Source organism: Kogia breviceps, chromosome 18 (assembly GCF_026419965.1).
Source record: "Kogia breviceps isolate mKogBre1 chromosome 18, mKogBre1 haplotype 1, whole genome shotgun sequence".
In the NCBI taxonomy this organism is placed as follows: Eukaryota; Metazoa; Chordata; class Mammalia; order Artiodactyla; family Physeteridae; genus Kogia; species Kogia breviceps.
Window position 1 is genome coordinate 14,420,408 of NC_081327.1, and position 19,556 is coordinate 14,439,963.

At 46.9% G+C, this 19,556-nt stretch overlaps 1 protein-coding gene across 5 annotated transcripts in view; it reads right to left on the reverse strand.

Moving 5' to 3' along the window:
• The window catches only part of WDR62 (WD repeat domain 62), a 45,028-nt gene that overhangs the window by 24,461 nt on the left and 1,011 nt on the right, over positions 1 to 19,556 (reverse strand). For 3 of the 5 annotated variants that reach the window (XM_067019006.1, XM_067019009.1, XM_067019010.1), the window contains exons 2-9: positions 17,134 to 17,225; positions 15,700 to 15,762; positions 11,240 to 11,297; positions 10,842 to 11,012; positions 9,835 to 9,972; positions 9,237 to 9,419; positions 7,712 to 7,872; positions 6,088 to 6,277 (exon numbers count right to left, since the gene is read on the reverse strand). In XM_067019006.1, coding sequence (XP_066875107.1) covers positions 6,088 to 6,277; positions 7,712 to 7,872; positions 9,237 to 9,419; positions 9,835 to 9,972; positions 10,842 to 11,012; positions 11,240 to 11,297; positions 15,700 to 15,762; positions 17,134 to 17,225 — 1,056 coding nt within the window. Of the gene's footprint in view, positions 1 to 6,087; positions 6,278 to 7,711; positions 7,873 to 9,236; positions 9,420 to 9,834; positions 9,973 to 10,113; positions 10,761 to 10,841; positions 11,013 to 11,239; positions 11,298 to 15,699; positions 15,763 to 17,133; positions 17,226 to 19,556 lie in introns of those variants that run through there. The other 2 variants (XM_067019007.1, XM_067019008.1) reach the window with 2 other exon arrangements.

The window sequence follows — 19,556 nt, forward strand, 5'->3', positions numbered from 1 at the left end:
AACCCCACAGACAATATTTATAACAAAAGTAGGGGCTTCCCTGGTGGCACAGTGGTTGAGAGTCCGCCTGCCGATGCAGGGGACACGGGTTTGTGCCCCAGTCTGGGAAGATCCCAAATGCCGCAGAGTGGCTACGCCCGTGAGCCACAGCCGCTGAGCCTGTGCGTCCGGAGCCTGTGCTCCACAACGGGAGAGGCCACAACAGTGAGAAGCCCAGGTACCGCAAAAAAAAAAAAAAAAAAAAAAAAGTAGGTGAACAAGATATTCTCATAACTCCCCAAATACAAGCAGGTAGGAACAAATTACCTCCAGTCATAAGACCTACATGTTCTCAACATGTATATGGGAGAAAGCAGAGAGGAGCAATGAGGTATTCTAACCTCAAAGTAGCCAGCAGGTACTCACTGGAAAGCACAACTGGCTAAACTGAACAGTAGTTGAACTTGGCAGGGTGGGGGTGGGGGGTCATCCACTCCAATAGTGGTTGAGTGCAGGGCTCGGCAGTAAGGCCTGAAGGGGCTGGAGAAATCAAGGCCTGGTGATCTCTCAAAACTAACCTGCCAGGGTTCCTTTCAGGACAAAGGCCTATACTGAGGAGAAACTGCTGGGAATGGAAACAAAATTGATCAGGATAGGGACAAGAGAGACAAAGTAAAGAAGTACAGATAAAAGTAAGGACATAACATATAAATAGGAACATAACAAGGAAATATCAGAAAGCAAGCTGCCATACTTTGAAACATAAAAAGCATTAGAAAATGGAGTTCTTTCTTGGCAAGTTAGCTGCCCTGAACCACACCAACTTCTAAAAATTCAGAAAAACCAGTATCACTTAAAAATGAACAACAAAAAAGGGACCCATGCCAAGCAAGCCCCAAACAAAGTTACTCTTTAAAATAAAAGGAGAAGTGCACAAAACTGTAAATCAACTATATTTCAATAAAAAAAAAAATAAAAGGAAAAGAAGAAAAGGATACCAGAAGCCACACGGCATAGCCCCCCAAAAAAGAAAAAAACATCTACTATAAAAACCAATACCAAGACACACGTTTGAGTAAAATAACTAGGTTTAAAAAAAAAAAAATTTTGGGCTTCTAGGCAAAAGCAGCAAGTCACTTAAAAGGGAAAGAAAGACATCAGACATTTCAATAACCATTAAAAAAATGGGTTAACATATTTAAGATAGACAAGGAAAGAAAATGTTAGCCAAGTATTTTCTATCCAGCAAAAGTGACTTTCAAGTATAAAGGGCAAAAACTGTTAGCAACATGCAAAACACTAAGGAAACACTGTCCCCGCGAACTGTTCCTGACAAATCTTCTCAAGAATAAGCCATGACAACAAAAATAACCAGAGAGACGTCAACATAAGGATTAAATATATAGTTAACTGTAGAACGAAGAATAAATGAGGATCAAGTGACATCACTGAAAATGGCAGAGTAGTGAAATCCAAGAAGCCATCCCTCCACCAAAGCAAACTTAAACTGGCATAAACTGTCAGAATCTTTTTCAGAACTCTGGAATCTAACTTACAACAACTAAGGGAGGGTTTAACAAAGAAAGAAGCTGCTGAATTTTGAGATTCAAAGAAACTGCTGTCAAATCACTGGCTGACCACTAAGATAATGGAATAGAGACTTCAATGACCACACATGAAAAAGAATACAATCCTTATATAGTTTAGAAAAGTCACCAAACAATTACAACCCACAACAAACCTTAGGGAGGGGGAGAATTTGATTTCCAAAGTTACCACATTATAACAATCAAAATATACAGTTTTCAACAAAAAACTATGAGACAAGCATGCAAGAAAAGAAGAAAGTGGACTTCCCTGGTGGCGCAGTGGTTAAGAATCTGCCTGCCAATGCAGGGGACATGGGTTCCATTCACAGGAAAAAAGAAATTTAACAGGAAGCCCAGATTGGACTCATTAAACAAAGACTTTAAATCAACTGTTTTAAATATACTGAAAGAGATCAAAGAAATTATGGACAAAGAGCTAAAGGAAACCAGGAGAATGGTGTCTCATCAAATAAGGAATATCAATAAAGAGACAGAGATTATAAAAAGGAACCCAGTAGAAAACATGGAGCTGAAAAGTATAACAACTAAAATAAAAAATTTAGGGACTTCCCTGGTGGCACAGTGGTTAAGAATCTGCCTGCCAATGCAGTTCGATCCCTGGTCCAGGAAGATCCCACATGCCACAGAGCAGCTAAGCCCACGCGCCACAACTACTTAGCCTGTGCTCTAGAGCCCGCAAACCGTAACTACTGAGCCCATATGCTGCAACTACTGAAGCCCGTGTGCTCTAGAGCCCGTGTGCCGCATCTACTGAGCCCATGTGCTGCAGCTACTGAAGCTCATGTGCCTAGAGCCCGTGCTCTGCAACAAGAAGCCACTGCAATGAGAAGCCTGTGCACCGCAATGAAGAGTAGCCTCCAGTCGACACAACTAGAGAAAGCCCATGTGCAGCAATGAAGACCCAACACAGCCATAAATAAATAAATAAATAAACATGTGGTATGCCTATATATATGGTATCTCTTTAAAATAAATAAATAAATAATTCACTAGGGTGCAACAGCAAATTTGACAGGCAAAGAAAAGAATCATTAAACCTGAAAATAGGTCAACTGAAATTACCTAGCCTAAGGATCAGAAAGAAAAAAGTATAAAGAAAAATAAATAAAGCCCAAGGGATTTATGGAACACCATGGAGAATACCAACGTATACATTACAGGAGTACCAGAAAGAAAGGAGAACAAGAAATGGACATAAAAAATATTTTAAAAAATAATAGCCTTGGGCTTCCCTGGTGGCGCAGTGGTTGAGAGTCTGCCTGCCGATGCAGGGGACACGGGTTCGTGCCCTGGTCTGGGAAGATCCCACATGCCGCGGAGCGGCTGGGCCCGTGAGCCATGGCCACTGAGCCTGCGCGTCTGGAGCCTGTGCTCCGCAACGGGAGAGGCCACAACAGTGAGAGGCCCGTGTACGGCAAAAACAAAACAAAACAAAAACAAACAAAAAAAGGAACAAAGTACTGAAACATGCTACAACATAGATGAACCTTGAAAACATTATTAAATGAAAGACGTCAAACACGAAGTCCACATATTCTGTGATTCCATTTATATGAAACATTCAGAACTGGCAAACCCATAGCAACAGAAAGCAGATTAGCTGTTGCTATGGGCTGGGAAGAGAAGGAATGGAAAGTGATTGCTTAATGGGTACAGTTTCCTTTTGGGGTGACGAGAAAGTTCCAGAACTAGACAGTAGTGATGGTTGTACAACACTGTGAATGTCCTAAATAACACTGAATTATATATTTAAAATGATTTAAGTGGCAAGTTTTATGTAATGTATATTTTACCATAATATATATGTACACTTATACTCCCCTCAAATAAATGGGGTCAAAAGGGAGAGAATATAGTATATAATGGCTATATGATCAGATCATATAGATACAGAGTAATTAATCTAAAAATTAGGGGAGAATGGGGAGAACATTTGCAAAAAAAATTGATTTGACTGTTTTCAGAATTGAATTATCTATTCTTAGGCTGTTGTATTATAATGTGGGAACAAGGAAATGATTAACTGGAGATATTCTAATTCCATCATCCCCCTATGTCTTTGAGACCTAGGATTCTGGAAGGAGCTATAAGCATCCCCAGCACCCAGACTGTGACTTTGAAATACCAATTCAAAGTGAAAAAATGAAACAAAACAAAACAAAAAACAGGGCTTCTTCAAATGGCTGATTCCAGGTTTGGGGCAGGAAATGCACAAGATGAGGCTAGAACACCTTGTCATCCCTTGTCATTAGCAAGGTAGCTAATCAAAGTCTACTCTCGGGCTTCCCTGGTGGTGCAGTGGTTGAGAGTCCGCCTGCCGATGGCAGGGGACGCGGGTTCGTGCCCCGGTCCGGGAGGATCCCACATGCCGCGGAGTGGCTGGGCCCGAGAGCCATGGCCGCTGAGCCTGCGCGTCCGGAGCCTGTGCTCCACAACGGGAGAGGCCACAGCAGTGGGAGGCCCGCGTATCGCAAAAAAAAAAAAGGTAAAAAAAGTCTACTCTCATCACGTCCAAAGGACTCAGAAGCCAACCCTGAAGAGGCCTCCACTGGCCAAAGATGGGACAATTTGAGCTCCAATAATGTTAATAATTACAATCAATTAAAATATATCCAATATATTTAAATATATGAATTTATAACGATATTAAATAAAAATAACTAGTTACCTTTAGAGGACAAGGAACCAATTCATTATTTTGAAAACTGGTAACTAAAGGGAAAGAATCAAGCATTTATCCTGCCTTTCCTATAGGAAGGGTACCACTGGGTGACCAAATGGTAGATGAGGGAAAGTTTCTCTTCATATAAGCAGTCCAACTAATAAAAAGAAATGATAGAATTAGAATATCACCATATTGCAACCCCCAATGAATAAAGGGATCTAGGCATTGAGTGTCAACAGCTGCTAACAATAATCAATCAACTGCACATTTCTTTCGTGTGGTTTTCTACATCTGTTTTATTGAAAAAAAAATATGAAGGATAGAGAAAGACAGCACATTAGAGTAACAGAAAGAGAGAGAATGGGGTAGAGGCAACTCTTAAATCCATATTGGCTGAGAACTTTCCAGAACTGATAAAAAGATCTATCCACACACAGATATTTCTGTTGAGAATATATATATAAATAACCAGCAGATGCAAAGAAAATGAATTGAAAAAAAAACACATAATAAACTGATAACAAGAGTGAGGGTGAGAGAGACAGCAAGAGTGGGGGGTGGGGAGGTGATCAAAAAAGACTTTAGCTTGATCTGTAATATCTCACCTTTTTTAAAGGAGAATATATTTATATATAAATTTCGAAAGTTATTTAAAAAACATTCTTGTTCAGTGAGAAAAGTGCTGTCAACAGAAATGTCAGATCCACAAAGGTAGATGTATTCAAGCAAAGGGCTGAATAATGCCTATTCAAAAGGATAAAGTTATTTCTCACAATCCTGAACTGGGCCACTGAAAACATAATTTCTCTAGAACAAACATTCCTAGTAATAAGAAATTTTCAGGAAAAAAAAAAAAAGCAGACTACAATTCTTTCTCTACCTTATCTTATCTACAAGTCTTATCTGCAAGAAGTATTACATTTAGAACAGCTTCAGAATGAAAAATCCCCACAGATTCATTCTCAGAAAATAAAGACTTCTTCAACACTTAAATAAAAAAGGGCTTCCCTGGTGGCACAGTGGGTAAGAATCTGCCTGCCAATGCAGGGGACAAGGGTTCTGTCCCTGGTCCGGGAAGGTCCCACATGCCATAGAGCAACTAAGCCTGTGCGCCACAACTACTGAGCCCGCACGCCACAACTACTGAAGCTCGTGCGCCTAGAGCCCGTGCTCCACAACAAGAGAAGCCACCGCAATGAGAAGCCCGTGCACCGCAACAAAGAGTAGCCCCCACTCGCCACAACTAGAGAAAGCCCGCGCGCAGCCATGGAGACCCAACACAGCCAATAAATAAATAAATAAATAGATAAATAAATAAATTTATTAAAAAAAAAAAAAAAGCCATGAACTACGCAAACGCCCCAGACAGAAAGCTCCCTGAGGTACACACACTGCTGCTGCAGGACCTTTGCACTTGCCGTACCCACAATGGTGGCATGCCTCACCCCTGACTTCCTGCAGGTCCCCCAATGTCACATCTTTAGAGAGGCTTGCCCTGACCACTCTCCTTTCTAGAATAGCACTCTCAAACCCCCTTTCCCCTAGGCAGCTTTGTTTTTCTTCAGAGAAGTATTATACTTGGCATGTTCCATATAGATATGTTTACAGGTTTACTCTACCACCCGGATGTGAGCTCCAGGAGATCAGGACTTGTGTCAGTTTCCTGCCCAGCTGTGTCCCCAGAACCCAGAACAGCACCTTGCACATAGTAGGGGTCCATGAGTACCTTTTGCAGGTATGGCTGAATGGGTTCCCCAAACTCTGCAGAAGCTTCCTCAGCTAAGCACCAGCTGGCGGCTAAGCAGGGGGAGGGGGAAGGAGAGAGGGGCTCACCTCCACGTTCCAGACGTAGGAGCTGTGGAAGAGCTCTGACCACACCTTGCCTACTTTGTTGATGTCTTTGACATCCCAGATGTAGATGCTGTGGTCCTTATACACACAGGACAGCCACTGGTGGATGGGGTCGAAGATCAGCGCCACTGTATCCGGGTAGATGGCTTCTGCCTTCCTGTGGAAAAGGAAGCTGACAAGGCCATGTGAGTCATCAGTGACCATCAATGTCACTATGAGTAGTAACAGCTGCCTCTGGTGATGCTTGAGCTGCCTCCTGCCTGGCAATGCCATCCCTTATGATCTTTGTGGTGACCCATCTCTCCTACTCCAACTCCACTTCTCACTCCTCCATCTTCTTTCTTTGCTTTGCTTCTAATACAGAGACTGTAAACTGGAAGCTTCTGCCTGGCTCCTAAGAGTGTTTGAATTTTCGACTCCTGTTAACATTTCTCTCCCCTCTTTTCACTCGGCCCAAGCTCCATCCTCTCTCTCTGAGCATAGGATAACAGGCAGAAAGATCAGGCCTTCTCTCTCAGCCTCACAAACACATGATCAAAATTCCCTGTGTAAGGGGGCTGGTGAGCCATCCCCTGGCTTGGGGCCTTCCTACCAAGGCTACAGTTGACTGAGCAGTTACTGTGTGCCGAGCCGAGAGTTTTAGCTGTGCTGAATTCCCACAATCTCCATGAGAGGTAGGTACTATATTTTACAGACGAGGAAACTGAAGCACTGGTTGATACAGTGACCTGCCCGAGGCCACACAGCAGACAGCAGAAGGTGGCAGAGCTGGGCACCCCGGCCACTACAACACACTACTGTCTGTGGGTTGTTCACCCACCTTCTCTTTCCTTTGCGACATCCAGTAAGCCCCTCCACGCGCTCTCTTAGAAAAGGCACACCCAGGAGGTAGTGTCCAGCAATCTACAAAGAGGCAGCCCCAGGCACCCAGAACCCTCTGGTTAGGTAGCCCCTCACCCCCACAAAACAGACTTACAAAAAAAGGGAAGATACACCACTGCTCCGCCTCTCCACCCACTCTCAACATGGCAGCCAGAGGAGCTACTACTCAAGGCCTGACCAAGTAACACCAGTGCCTGAGGTTCCAGTGGCTGCCCAGTGACCTCAGAATAGGCTCCAAGCTCCTCTCAGCAGCTTCCATCAATGCTCACATCTGTCTCCTACCACCCTCCCTCCAGCACACTGGGCTCCAGCCACACAGCCCCCAGCCGTTCCTGTGACACACCGAGCCCAGCGTGCTGTCCCCTTAAGGCCTCCTCATTTGCTGTCAGGACCCAGCTCTCCACATAGCTGGCTTGCTCTCACCAGAGAGGCCTCCCCTGGCCACCCAGTCAACAGGCCCACCCCCAGACACTCTCCTTCTCGAGTCCCTGCTTTATTTCACCAAAGCATTTATGACCATCTGAAATGATCTTGTTTATGCATTCATTTATCATCTAGCATCCTCACTAGACTGCAGACTTCATGAGATCCTGCTGCCTCCTTACACCCTGTATCCTGCTTCCAGCCCAAGGCTGGCCAGTAGGTAGATGGATCTGGAAGCATGGATGGATACCAGCAGACAGACTCTAGGTAGGCCCCTCTCCCTCCCCGTGCCAGGCAGTACCTGGGCTCCAGGCCCTGGGCCACATCCACTCCAAGGTAGTGCGGCTTGGGCAGGTTGGCAAGGTATTGCAGGTTGTGGGCTTGGAATATGCGGACTATCCCATCTGTGCAGCCGCAGAAGATGAGCTCCTGGCTGACATAGAGGCAGGAAGACAGCGAGACCTGTGGGGGCAAAGGGGACCCAAGTGGACTTAGTGTTTTGTGTGGCCCAGTTCAGGGATATGGGGGCTGACAGAACAGCCTTGGGACTCCAGAAAAGCCTTACAGCTTTGGGGTCTAAGAAGCCCATTTTTGCAAATGTTAAGATTTTTGAAATCAGGATATAGTGCTCAGTCACTATTGAAGGAAAGCAGGCAGCAGGCAGACAGAGGCACAAATTGGGACAGTTATCATTGTTATAGAGGAACTCAGCTGTGTGTGGAAAATATCTCCTCAGCCGATTGTGACTTCAGATAGGTTGCTTGCAGTAGCAGCGTTGAATTTTAGGCTTAAATTAAATTTTAGGCTTTATTCCTTATTGCTTAAAAATACCTTCATAGAAATTATACTTTAAAGCAGCATAGAAAAAAGTTATAATATATAGGAAGGACTGTCTCTTCTGCCAGGGCACGCAGATAGAAGGGGCAGGAACTGCCAGACCTCTGGATACGACTTAGAGGAGTTTTTCCAAATCTGGAAGGACTAAGTTTATGGGTCATTTAAGACACCTGCTCAGGGGCTAAACATCTATCTATCCAAAGCTTCTGACTTGCTTAAAAGCTGCATGAGTTCTAGCAAGAGGATTCAAATGAGAGAAATAAATGATGTTTAACCAACTAGGAAAGACTGATAAAGCTCGGAATTCTTCCACACACCTCTTACCATGCCATTAACCCTAAAGCTGAGCTCCAGAGGGGAGTCATAAGAGCAGGAATAGGACAAGGAGGAAAACTGTGATGTTCCTGCTAACAGCCAAACAGGCATCCAATCCCAGGATAGGAAGACAGCTTGGATTCAAACCCTCAGATCCTGAAGAAAAGTGGTTCTGTAATTTATTGATATATCACCTTTTAGTTTAAAATTTTATGTATTTTATATAGTCTTTAACTATAGAAGTAATATAAAAATTAATAGGTCAATGATACCTTAGATTAAAAAAGAAAAAAAAAAGCGGTCCTCGCACCAGCCAAGAGTGCCCAGTAAAGAAAAGAAACATGAACTGGGTCAAATGGTGATGGGAAAGCAATTGTAACCCTGACCCCCATTATAGGGGAACCAGGCACTGTGCTAAGTGCCTTACATATATTATCTCGCATGACTCCCCTGTCAACTCTGTGAGGTAGGCGGCAGTAGTTCCATTTTACAGATAAGAAAACTGAGGCTCAGAGAGGGAAAGTCACTCTCCCAGAGTTGTACAAGCAGAACAAGAAGTCAGACCCAGAGCTGGTGTGACCAACTATCACACAGGGGCACTGCTGAGTGTCCCTGGAGACACATGTCATGGGGAGTGTTTCCCCCACTGACAGCAGAGAGGGAGGCTGGGGTACCTTTAGGTTGATCCACTTCTCCAGCACCCTCTTCTCGTTGAATTGGCAGAGGAGGCCCGAGTAGGACACACAGAAGGTACTACCTGTCATCTGGCCCCGGCCACAAGCCACACCACAGAAGACGTTGTTATGCAGCTCACCCAGGATGCCTGAGCGCCCCACAAGGGGCACTGTGCCCGTCACCTGGAGGCAGAGCAGGGCACAGTGAGACACTGTCCACATGGCCTAGCCCCCAACAAGGTCACGGTGGGCCTCTCATGACCCGTGTATACGACACAGCTAAACAGAAGAACTCTCAGAAACTCCTCCGAATGGAGAAGGGAAGAACAAAGAGAACACACACTTCCAGGCAGAGTGGCTGGAGGCAGCAGGCCAGGGATGAAGTCTGGCCCCGGGGTCCAGCAGGGGAGGTTACCCAGCAGGGCCTACCAGTCAGTCAGCACCTGGAGAGCAGGCCCAGAAGCAGAAGGCAGACCCCTGAGAGGCTAGACAGCCTCTGAGACCACTGCCCCTGAATCTCAGGTAGAACCAGGAGTCCCTACTGCCCCTGACAGTTCCTCCCCTGGGCCCGGATGAGGTGGCAGGGACAGCAACTCACCTTTGCTTCAGTGGAGACTTCCAAGAACCAGAACCTCACATGCCGGTTCCCAACAGTGACAAAATAGCTGCTGTCCTCTGAGAAGGAGAGGGCGATGACCCTGCACGATACCTTATTGGAGGCCACCACGATGTCTTTCTGGAAGAATCGGTGCAGAGAAGTTCACACCAGCACCCACCTCATCAGACTCTTTGAGCCTTTGCCCTCAGCCCTGCGTCTCTCGACCCTCCCCTGCTCCAAGTCTTTTTTCCTTGGGCCCTCCTTTTTGGGGAAACCTACGTGTGACACTCTTATCATTCCCAACACAGAGGAGACTGAGGCCTGGAAAGGTTCCCACGTGAGAGTAAGTTCCAGAGCTCTCCTCAAGAGTCCAAGCCCTGCAGCCCACACATGGTGTTGAGGACAGCCACAGCTGGAAGGTAAGGACAACACGACCCACGCTGCCGGATATCGGGCTCTTACTCTGGGCCCTGCTGAGCCCTTCACAGGATAACTCGTGGAATCCCCTCAGCAGTCCTACAAGGGAGGTGCTTCTCCCCACCACCCTGTCATACTCAAAGGGGGCTGTCACATGCTCAAGGTCACACAGCAGGTCATGAACCGAGGCAGGACTTGATACTCACTTCTCCCGACTCCAAGTCCTCCCCAAGCTGTTCCAAAGTCCAGCCTTCCAGAGCATATCAACTCACTGAATTCTCACAACTCAACAAAGCGGATACTATTATACCCATTTTACAGATGAGGAAACAGACTCACAGAGAGGTTAGGTCCCTTGTTCAAGGTCACAGCTGGTCAATAAAAAAAGAATTATATGTTCCCTGGGTTGACAGCTTGTCACATGCCCTGCAACAGGTGCCTAGAACTGGGATTGGCATGTAGTAGATGCTCAATAAATATCTGCTGGTTAAACACTTTACCACGTTACCTCATTTAGTTCACCCAATGCCCAAGACTCAGGGTGTTCTGGCAGCTGGCTGCCTGTCACACACCCACCAGTCAGCTCTTACCTTCCAGTCCCAGACGTTGAGTACCATGTCGTGCTGGTAGCCCATGGACACAATGTGCTTCATACTGGGGGAGAAGGCCACACAGGCCACACCGTACTTGTGGCCCAGCATCTCCGCCACCTGACTCTTCTCTTCCACGTCCCAGATGCGCACAGCGGGCCTGTGCCCATTCTGGGGAAGATTGGGGCCATTTACTGCTGCCGGGTTCTGCACCCAGGTGGGGCTTGAGGGGCTGAAGTTGGCATTGCCCCAGGGTACGCCCTATAGCCACCTCCCCCATCTGTCACGGGGCTTTTCTAGCCCAGGAAGGAGCTATTCCAGGGATTCCTCAGGACTCCTGGGGCCAAGGAATGGCCCCAAGGCCCTTCTCCACCCACTCAGTCATGATCACGACTCACCTCCCCCGTCACTATGTACTTTCCATCAGGGGAGAAGGCCAGGGCACTCAGAGACTTCCTGGGGACAAGGAAAGGGGTTGATCACTGATTCCACTGAGGGCGGGCAGCCAGACCCCAGCCTGGCTGTGGCTCACAGCACTCGGCCTACTCCTCACTCCCAAGAGGCTGGGAGAGGTGAGTGCCTGCAGCTCCCTGAGAGCCAGTGCTACATCCTTGCCCAGCACAGCTCCCAGTGCGTTCCCAGCTGCTGGAAGAAGCGGGGGCAGCGGCACAGAGAAATGGGGTTTTGTAAAAAGCGAAGGCCCCTTCCTCCCCCAAACCCCAAACCCTGATGGGATGGATGTTGCATGGAAACCCTCCTTCCCTCTCCCTCTGACAGGGTGGGCTCCCTAAGACCCCATCTACTCTGTAACCCTGAGAAATTCAGATGCAGGAAATGGTACAGATCTGGCCTAACTATGCAGGTGGTACTGATGGAGGATCCTGGCAGACATCATACTGAGACAGCCTGCAGCCTGTGCTCCACTGCTAAATGCTGAAGGTGTCCTGGAAAACCTGTAAACAACCAACACATTTCTCTTCGACACTCCCAGATAGCCTGCAAGAGCCCTGAATGACCAGTCTAGTTTGCATGTTTTGTGGCAGCAAGTTTCACTGTTCCCAGACTGTGTTGTTTTGTCTCTCCTCTCTCTCTTTTAATCCTGTTTTTACCTCTGTTCCTTAGCAGTCTAGTAACTGTCCACCTCGAATGAGTAAACTGCTGTGCAGATAACTATGTCAAGGCCTCTAAGTGAGTCACTGAAAATCTCATAGAACATTTATCTTCATCAACTCAACCCTCTGCAGCTTCCATTGCTCCTAAGGTAGCAGCCAAGGTGTGCTGCCCATCCAATATCCACTCGCCTCTCTTTCCTCACGAAGGGAAGCCCAGTTTTCACGGGGATGGCAACGGCCCCTGCTCAAGTACATCTCCTCACCTCTCCTGCAGCCACACAGGCGCAGCTACATGACGCAGTCTGGCCAATGAGAGGTAAGCTAAAGTGTTGTGTGGGACTTCCAGAAAAGCTTCTCAAAGGGAACTCTTTGCCCTGCTCCCCACTTGCTCCCACATGACAACCAGAATTCCACCTTGGGCCAGGAGGTGATCTTAAGCCTCCCAATAAGCATGGTGAACAGAAAGACAGAAGGAGTGGGGCCCCTGATGCTGGCAGAGACACCAGCCCCCTAAGTGCCTACTTCCTGGTTTTGTCTGTGTAGGAAGAGCACGCCCTTGCGTTTTAAGCCATGCCTGTTGGGGGTGGGGAAGAGGGCGTGTCTGTCGTCTGCAGCTGCCCCTAGCCTATTGCACGCCTGAGCCTGAGCCTGGCCCTCTGCCAAATGCGCCCCGCTACACCCTACACTGATTCCCCATGCACACTCCCTGCAGTCAAGGCCCTTCCTAGCTAGTTTTGACATGAGGAGACCTCAACACAAGGAAGTCGTGCCAAGGTTACCTAACCAGACAGGGCACATGAGAATACCCCAGGGAGCTTTTTTTTTTTTTTCCTGTGCGTGGGCCTCTCACTACTGTGGCCTCTCCCACTGTGGAGCACAGCCTCCGGACACGCAGGCCCAGCGGCCATGGGCCCAGCCGCTCTGCGGCATGTGGGATCCTCCCGGACCGGGGCACGAACCTGTATCCTCTGCATCGGCAGGCGGACTCTCAACCACTGCGCCACCAGGGAAGACCCCCCAGGGAGTTTTTTGAGAAATATCAAAGTCATGCTAAAACTAGTGAGTAAAAGTTTGATACGGAACAGGGTAGTATCTGCATAGTTTGAGAAGCTCCCCTCAAGATACTCACTAATCACAAAGGGGAAAAGGGAGGCTTCCCAGTGGAGAAGCCTGGCGGACACCACCTTAACCAAGGGCTCAAGGTGATCACCACGAGTCACAGGAGAGAACGACATTACGCACCTCCTGACAGAACGCGCTGAGCAGAACGCAGCATTCCTTCGGAGGTGTTCCTGCAGAACCTAACTCGATGAGGAAACAGCACACAAACCCAAACGCTGGAACATTCTATACAACACCTGGCCTGCAATCCTCAAAGGTGTCAAGGTCATGAAAGTCAAGAAAAGATGGAGGAAACCTCTTTAGATTGAAGGAGACTGAATAGACAACTGAAGGCAATGCGTGATTCTGGACAGAATCCTTTTTGCTGTAAAGGACATTCTTGGGACAAATGGTGAAAGCTGAATGAGGAGCAGATGGTAGTGATGCACCAATTTTAATGTCCTGATTTTGCTCAATCTTTTGTGGTTTTGAAAGGTCGTACTTTTTTTTTTTTTCAGTAAATTCACACCTAAGTATTTAGAGGTACAGGGGTATCAGGTATGCAACTTACGTTCAGATGGTTCAGAAAAAAATTACTATGTATATAGATAGAGAATCAGAAAATGATACTTATTTGTTTTTGGGGCCGCACAGTGCAGCTTGCGAGATCTTAGTTCCCCAACCAGGGATCGAACCTAGGCCCTCGGCAGTGAAAGGACAGAGTCCTAACCTCTGGACTGCCAGGGAATTCCCATAGACAGACAATGATAAAGCAAATGTGGTAAAATGTTAGCATTTGGGAAATATGGGTGAAAGGTGTACAGGTGCTCTTTGTACTATTCTTGTAGGTCTGAAATTATTTCAATATAAAAAGTTTAAAAATTGGCAGTGCTTAGGTCTTACTCCAGACTAACTGATTCAGCCTTCTCTGGGGGTGAAGCCTCGGATCAGGTGACTCTGAAATGCAGCCACAATGAAAACCTCCACTCTGGCCACACTGCCTCCCAAGACAGAACCATCTGTGACTGAAAGTGGACACTTCTATGCTATCTGCTTTGGATCAAGGTTACCTACTCTACCGCCTACAGGACTCAGGCAGGCAACAGGGAGGATGAGAAGAATTGGGCAAGGGGCATTCTGACAAATGCCACCAAGCTCCAGCCCATCCCTGCCATAGGAGAATGTGGGCCCCAGAGATCTGAATCTCTCACATTTCTAAAACGAGAGGGCATCTGGATTTTTGTGTAGAAAACTTTAAATGTTGTCAAGTAAGTCCGATATTTAAAACATACTGTCAGACAAGTCTGTGGGCCCCTAGTCTGTGATTATTGACAAGAAGTATTTCACCTGAGATCACATAGTGAATAAACACAAGTCTGGATTGGAACCCGTCTCTGCCCTCACCACCAGTGACAGAACCCACAGTCAGAGTCAGGGGTCCAAGAAGCCCCTTCTGAGAGGGAATCTGTATCTACCAAACTGTATCTTAGGCACCTTGCCTTAGGGATCGTAAGGGAAGAAGAAAACCCACAACTTATCCGTCTACCTGGAGAGCCCAGTCAAAGGAGCTAAACTTGAGCTATTTGTGGAATAAAAAGTTGCAGTGAGGTGCCTCCCAAAGGTCACAACCCAGTTGGGACCAAAGCCCCAGGAATAACAGTGTTCAATCAGCCCCAAGGCAGACCCGGGCATCATCTTGGGCCTGCTCAAAGCCAAGGGCCTTCCTCAATAAACTGGCAGCTGGAGGGATCTTTCTAAAACCCAAATCACACTCATTCATTCAGGAAATGATAAGTGTTATCAATGTGCTAGACACTGACCTAAGGTATAGGGACACAGAAATTAACTAAGAGAAAGTCCCTGCCCTCAGACAGCTCACACTGTGAAAAGAGACAGTATATATCATCGCTGAGGAAATTAGACAGCATATCAAAAAGGAGTGCATTTTGTGGAAAAAAGTAAATCAAGAAAGGGAGATAGAGTGTACTGGAGGTTTGGGGTGCGTGAAGTATATCCTTAGCCTGCAAATGCCCTCTAGTGGCTTTTCTTTGCAATCAGCATGAGAGCCAACCCCGCGCCAAGGCCCCTGTGATGTGGCTTCTGCTGGTTCCAGCCTCACCTCCCCCTCACCCATGGAACCCTGACTGCTCCTCAAACATCCTGAGATTCTTAACCACTGCAGGTCCTTTGCTCTTGCTGTCCCCTCTGCCTGGAATGCTCTCCCCACACCTTCACATGGGTCACCCCCTCATTTCTTCAGCTCTCAGCCTCAGGGAGGCTCTGATAAGACTCTGACTAGAGTCCTTTGCCTGCGAACCTGCCCTAACACATCCCCGTCATTTCCTCCATAGCAACAGTCATGGTCTCATGGTCAGCTAGGAACTGCCAACTAGTTTAGTCTGTCCCTCTCCCCACCACCCAAGCTGTCAGCTCTACAAGAGCAGATTCTCATTTCTTTTGTTAACTTCCATGTCCCCAACACCTGGAACAGTACCTAGCACTGAGCAGACCCTTGGTGAATGTCACTGAACCACCAGGTGAATGAATGAGTCACCCACCCACAGGCACTTCCAGGCAGTGTGGGGAAGGAGGGATGTGCCAGGACCCTGTTCCCACCCCTACCCCATGCCCGGGTCCCAGCTTACCTGGCTGTATTAAAAATGTGCTGCTGCTTGTTCTCCTTGGGGTTCAAAATCACCACCACACAGCTGGGGAGAAAGAGGAAAATGTGCCCAAACTAAGGGGAGTATTGGGGTCCAGGGATGATTCTATTCCCAACACAAGAGTCCACATATAAACAAGGCTCTTTCTGAACAGATGCTTCTCTCTTCAGTCTCCTCCTCCCCCATTATCTATGCTGAGAATTCTGGGCACTTAACATTATTAATATTGTTATTTTTTAAACATTTATTTATTTATTTATTTTTGGCTGCGTTGGATCTTCGTTGCTGCATGCAGGCTTTCTCTAGTTGCAGCGAGCGGGGGCTACTCTTCATTGTGGTACGTGGGCTTCTCATTGCAGTGGCTTCTCTTGCTGCAGAGTGTGGGCTCTAGGCGCACAGGCTTCAGTAGTTGTGGCACACAGCCTCAGTAGTTGTGGCTCGTGGGCTCTAGAGCACAGGCTCAGTAGTTGTGGCACATGGGCCTAGTTGCTCCGCAGCATGTGGGATCTTCCCGGACCAGGGATCGAACCCATGTCCCCTGTATTTGCAGGCAGATTCTTAACCACTGCGCCACCAGGGAAGTCCCAACATTATTATTAATATCAATATAATCTTAAATAGAAGCCAACACTTCCTCTGTGGTAACTGTTAGGCTCTGGGCTAATAAAGACATACTGTGCACAATCTCTTTAAATCCTCACAATCGCCAGATGAGGTCAGGAATCTTTGTCGCTTTTCATAGATGATGAAACTGAAGCCCTTTACAGAGAGGGAAGTCCTTTACCCAGGACTCCCAAGCAGGTCAGGGACAGAGTGGGGAAGTGAATCCACACCTGTCAGATTCAAGAGCCCAACCCTGTCCTCTATTCTGGCTGCTTCCCAGAGACTCAGTAACAGATACTATTCATCAGGAATTACTATGGCCCTGCTCTGCCCTGCCCTGTGGGGGTGAGGGGTCCCTTCGGTGCCTAGAAGAGTGCCAGGCTAGACCAATATTTGTGGAATAAACAGTTGCAAATGTCCTTCAGTCCTCTCAACTAACTACCCAAGAGGAGGGTATCACTAGTTCTGTTTTACAGAAGCAGAGGCTTGGAGAAGGGCACACACGGTGGAGCTGGGACACAAATCCAGATGGCCTGACACCAACCATGGCTTGGATCTTAACCACCTACCTGTCCCAGAATCACTGCCACCTCCTGCCTGCAGTCACAATAAGGCTTTCTTAGCACTCACACATGCCAGGTACTGTTCTATACACAGAAGGGCCCATGGAATCCTTCCCACAGCCCTCAGAGGTAGGCAGCATTATCTGCATTCTACAGACGGAAAAGGCAAGGCCCAGAGAGATTCATTGAAGACTTCAGGCTCTGAACTCAGGATCAGTGATCGGAGGTCGAGGCCCACCTACTCACTCACCCTGCCAGGTAGGCCACGTGGCCTGTGCTGGGGTCACAGGTTAGGCCATTGCTGTTCTGGGCTGTGATGCCAAGCACCTTCTCAAGTGATACCTGCAGGGAAAAGGCCCAAATTAGAAGCAGCTGCCCCAGCAGGCCTCACGTGGCACAGTCACCTCAGCCACCCATTCAATCCCTGTCACTCCAACACATTCACTGAGAGTCTAGAGTCATCTATCAGCAGCTAAAGCTTGTCCTCCTCAAATGTTGCTTTGATAAATACAGTGCTAGGTGAAGGGCACAGAATGGTGAGGAAGATAGACAAAAAAATCCCTGTCCTCCTGGAGCTCACATTCTGGGGTGATGGGATGGTGGACATAGAAAATGAACAGAACAAATATGTAAAATCGATGTCAGGTGATGATGGGAGCATTAGAGAAAAATTAAGCAAGGAAGGAGACTGAGAGTACAGAGGAAGGGGAGAAGGCCTCACTGAGAAGGTGAATAAGACTCTAAGTATTTCATATGGATGAAAGACTTGACAGCCCACAACACTGCGAAGAAAGTGCTATTATCACCACTATTTTACAGATGAGGACAGAGGCCCAAGGTCCCACCCCTGTGGAGTGGCAAGGTTGGGATACAAACCCAGGTAGTGTCTCTGGCTTTAAAGCCAGCACTTTGCTTACAGCAGTGAACAAAAGTGGACACTGTCCATTCCCTCAATAAATTCACAGTCTAGAGGTTCAACGAGTAAAGACACAAGTGAACTTGAACAATCGCATTTAAAATTTTAAAATTCTCTAAGCAAGATAAGTCAAATGAGCCAGTCCCCATCATAGTTGATTAAACAATTAGAGTATGAACTAACAAACTGTGGTATTTTCATATTCTGAAGAGACTAGTTTCTAATTATTATAAAGTAAAACATTCTCAAGCAAGGTGGTGGGCCTCAGAAATGAAAGGCAAATATTAGATAGTAATAACTAATATTTATTGGGCATCTAACCAGGAGACAGGCACTGTTTAAATACCTATAACTGTATTAACTTATTTAATGCTCACAATAACCCTGTGATATGGTCACTATCATCACCATCATCTCCACCTTACAGATGAGGAAACAGAGGCCCATGAGGGTAATCCATCTGGAAGGAGCAGTGCCAGGACTAACCCAGGCAACCAGGCAACGGCAGTCACGTTTTTTTAATGTTAATCAGCATTACTGGGCATTAGCATAGCTGGTAATTTTTAGACTAGGCTTTTGCAAGCTGGATGGACCCTATACCACCAAACAAGAAAAATAAATGACAATCAATCACCCAAAATATTGAATACACAATCACAGCAGTAACTAACACCAAGAGAGTACTTAACAATGTGCCAGCTGTTGTTCTAATACTTAAGATATGTGAGCTTACTTAAAATATGTGAGCTTACTTAATCCTCACCAGTACCCTATAAGGGAACACTTATATTATTATCCTCATTCTACAGATGAGGAAACTGAGGCACAGAAAAGATCAGGAAAGGATAACAGAACTAAGGTTAAAGCCCTGGGTTCAGAGGCGGTGCTCTTGACCACCTTGTTAAGACCACCTTGCGTCTCTGAAATTACTATTGTTATTCCTCTCCTTTATACACTTTAGAGCCCAGAAGGCACTTTCAGGAACATACAAGATAAGGGCTATGAAGTACAGGGTTCTGGGTGAGAGATTTAGGTGGGTGTCTGCTTTAGGCTGGGGTTCAAGAAGGCCTTTCAGGGTAGGGATATTCAGACTGAGACTCGAGGGATAGGAGCCAGCCAGGTAGACTGCAGCAAAAAGCCCGGAGAGAGGACTTAACCAAACACAAAGACTAAGAGGTGGAAAAGAGATTGGAGCCTCAGGAAAACAGAAAGCAGGCCAGTGTGACTGAACCTTCATGAGAGGGAGGCCAAGGGAAGTATGGAGAGAGAAATGGGCAGGGGCCACTTGCCTAGCACCTTGCACCCAGGAGTAGGTGATATAATCAGAGTATAGCAGAAAGCCACGGAGGAGGAACAAGATCCACAGCAGCTACCACGTACTGCTGACCCTCTACCTGGACTTTGTGCCAAGTAGGTCATATTCACGATCTTGTCGCATCTCCCTGCAACACCTTGGTTATTGTTATCTCCATTTTACAAAAACAGACTTTGCAGCTCAGGGAGCTGGAAAACAATTTTTAAAATTGCTGCTGTGCTACTGGAATTTCTTCTACCTACTCTAAAACCTTCGTTTCTGTGTCTCAGGATTTAAGGAGCTGTTCTACACGCCGTCTCCCTACCTCCGGCAGTGCTGCTGAGATTTTACAAATATTACTCACATCCTGTCCATAATTTAAGGTGAATATATGGACTAAGAATCCCACCTTGGTAAAGGAGAAGGAAAGAGAAGGCAGGGGATGAAGGAAGGCAGGCTAGAG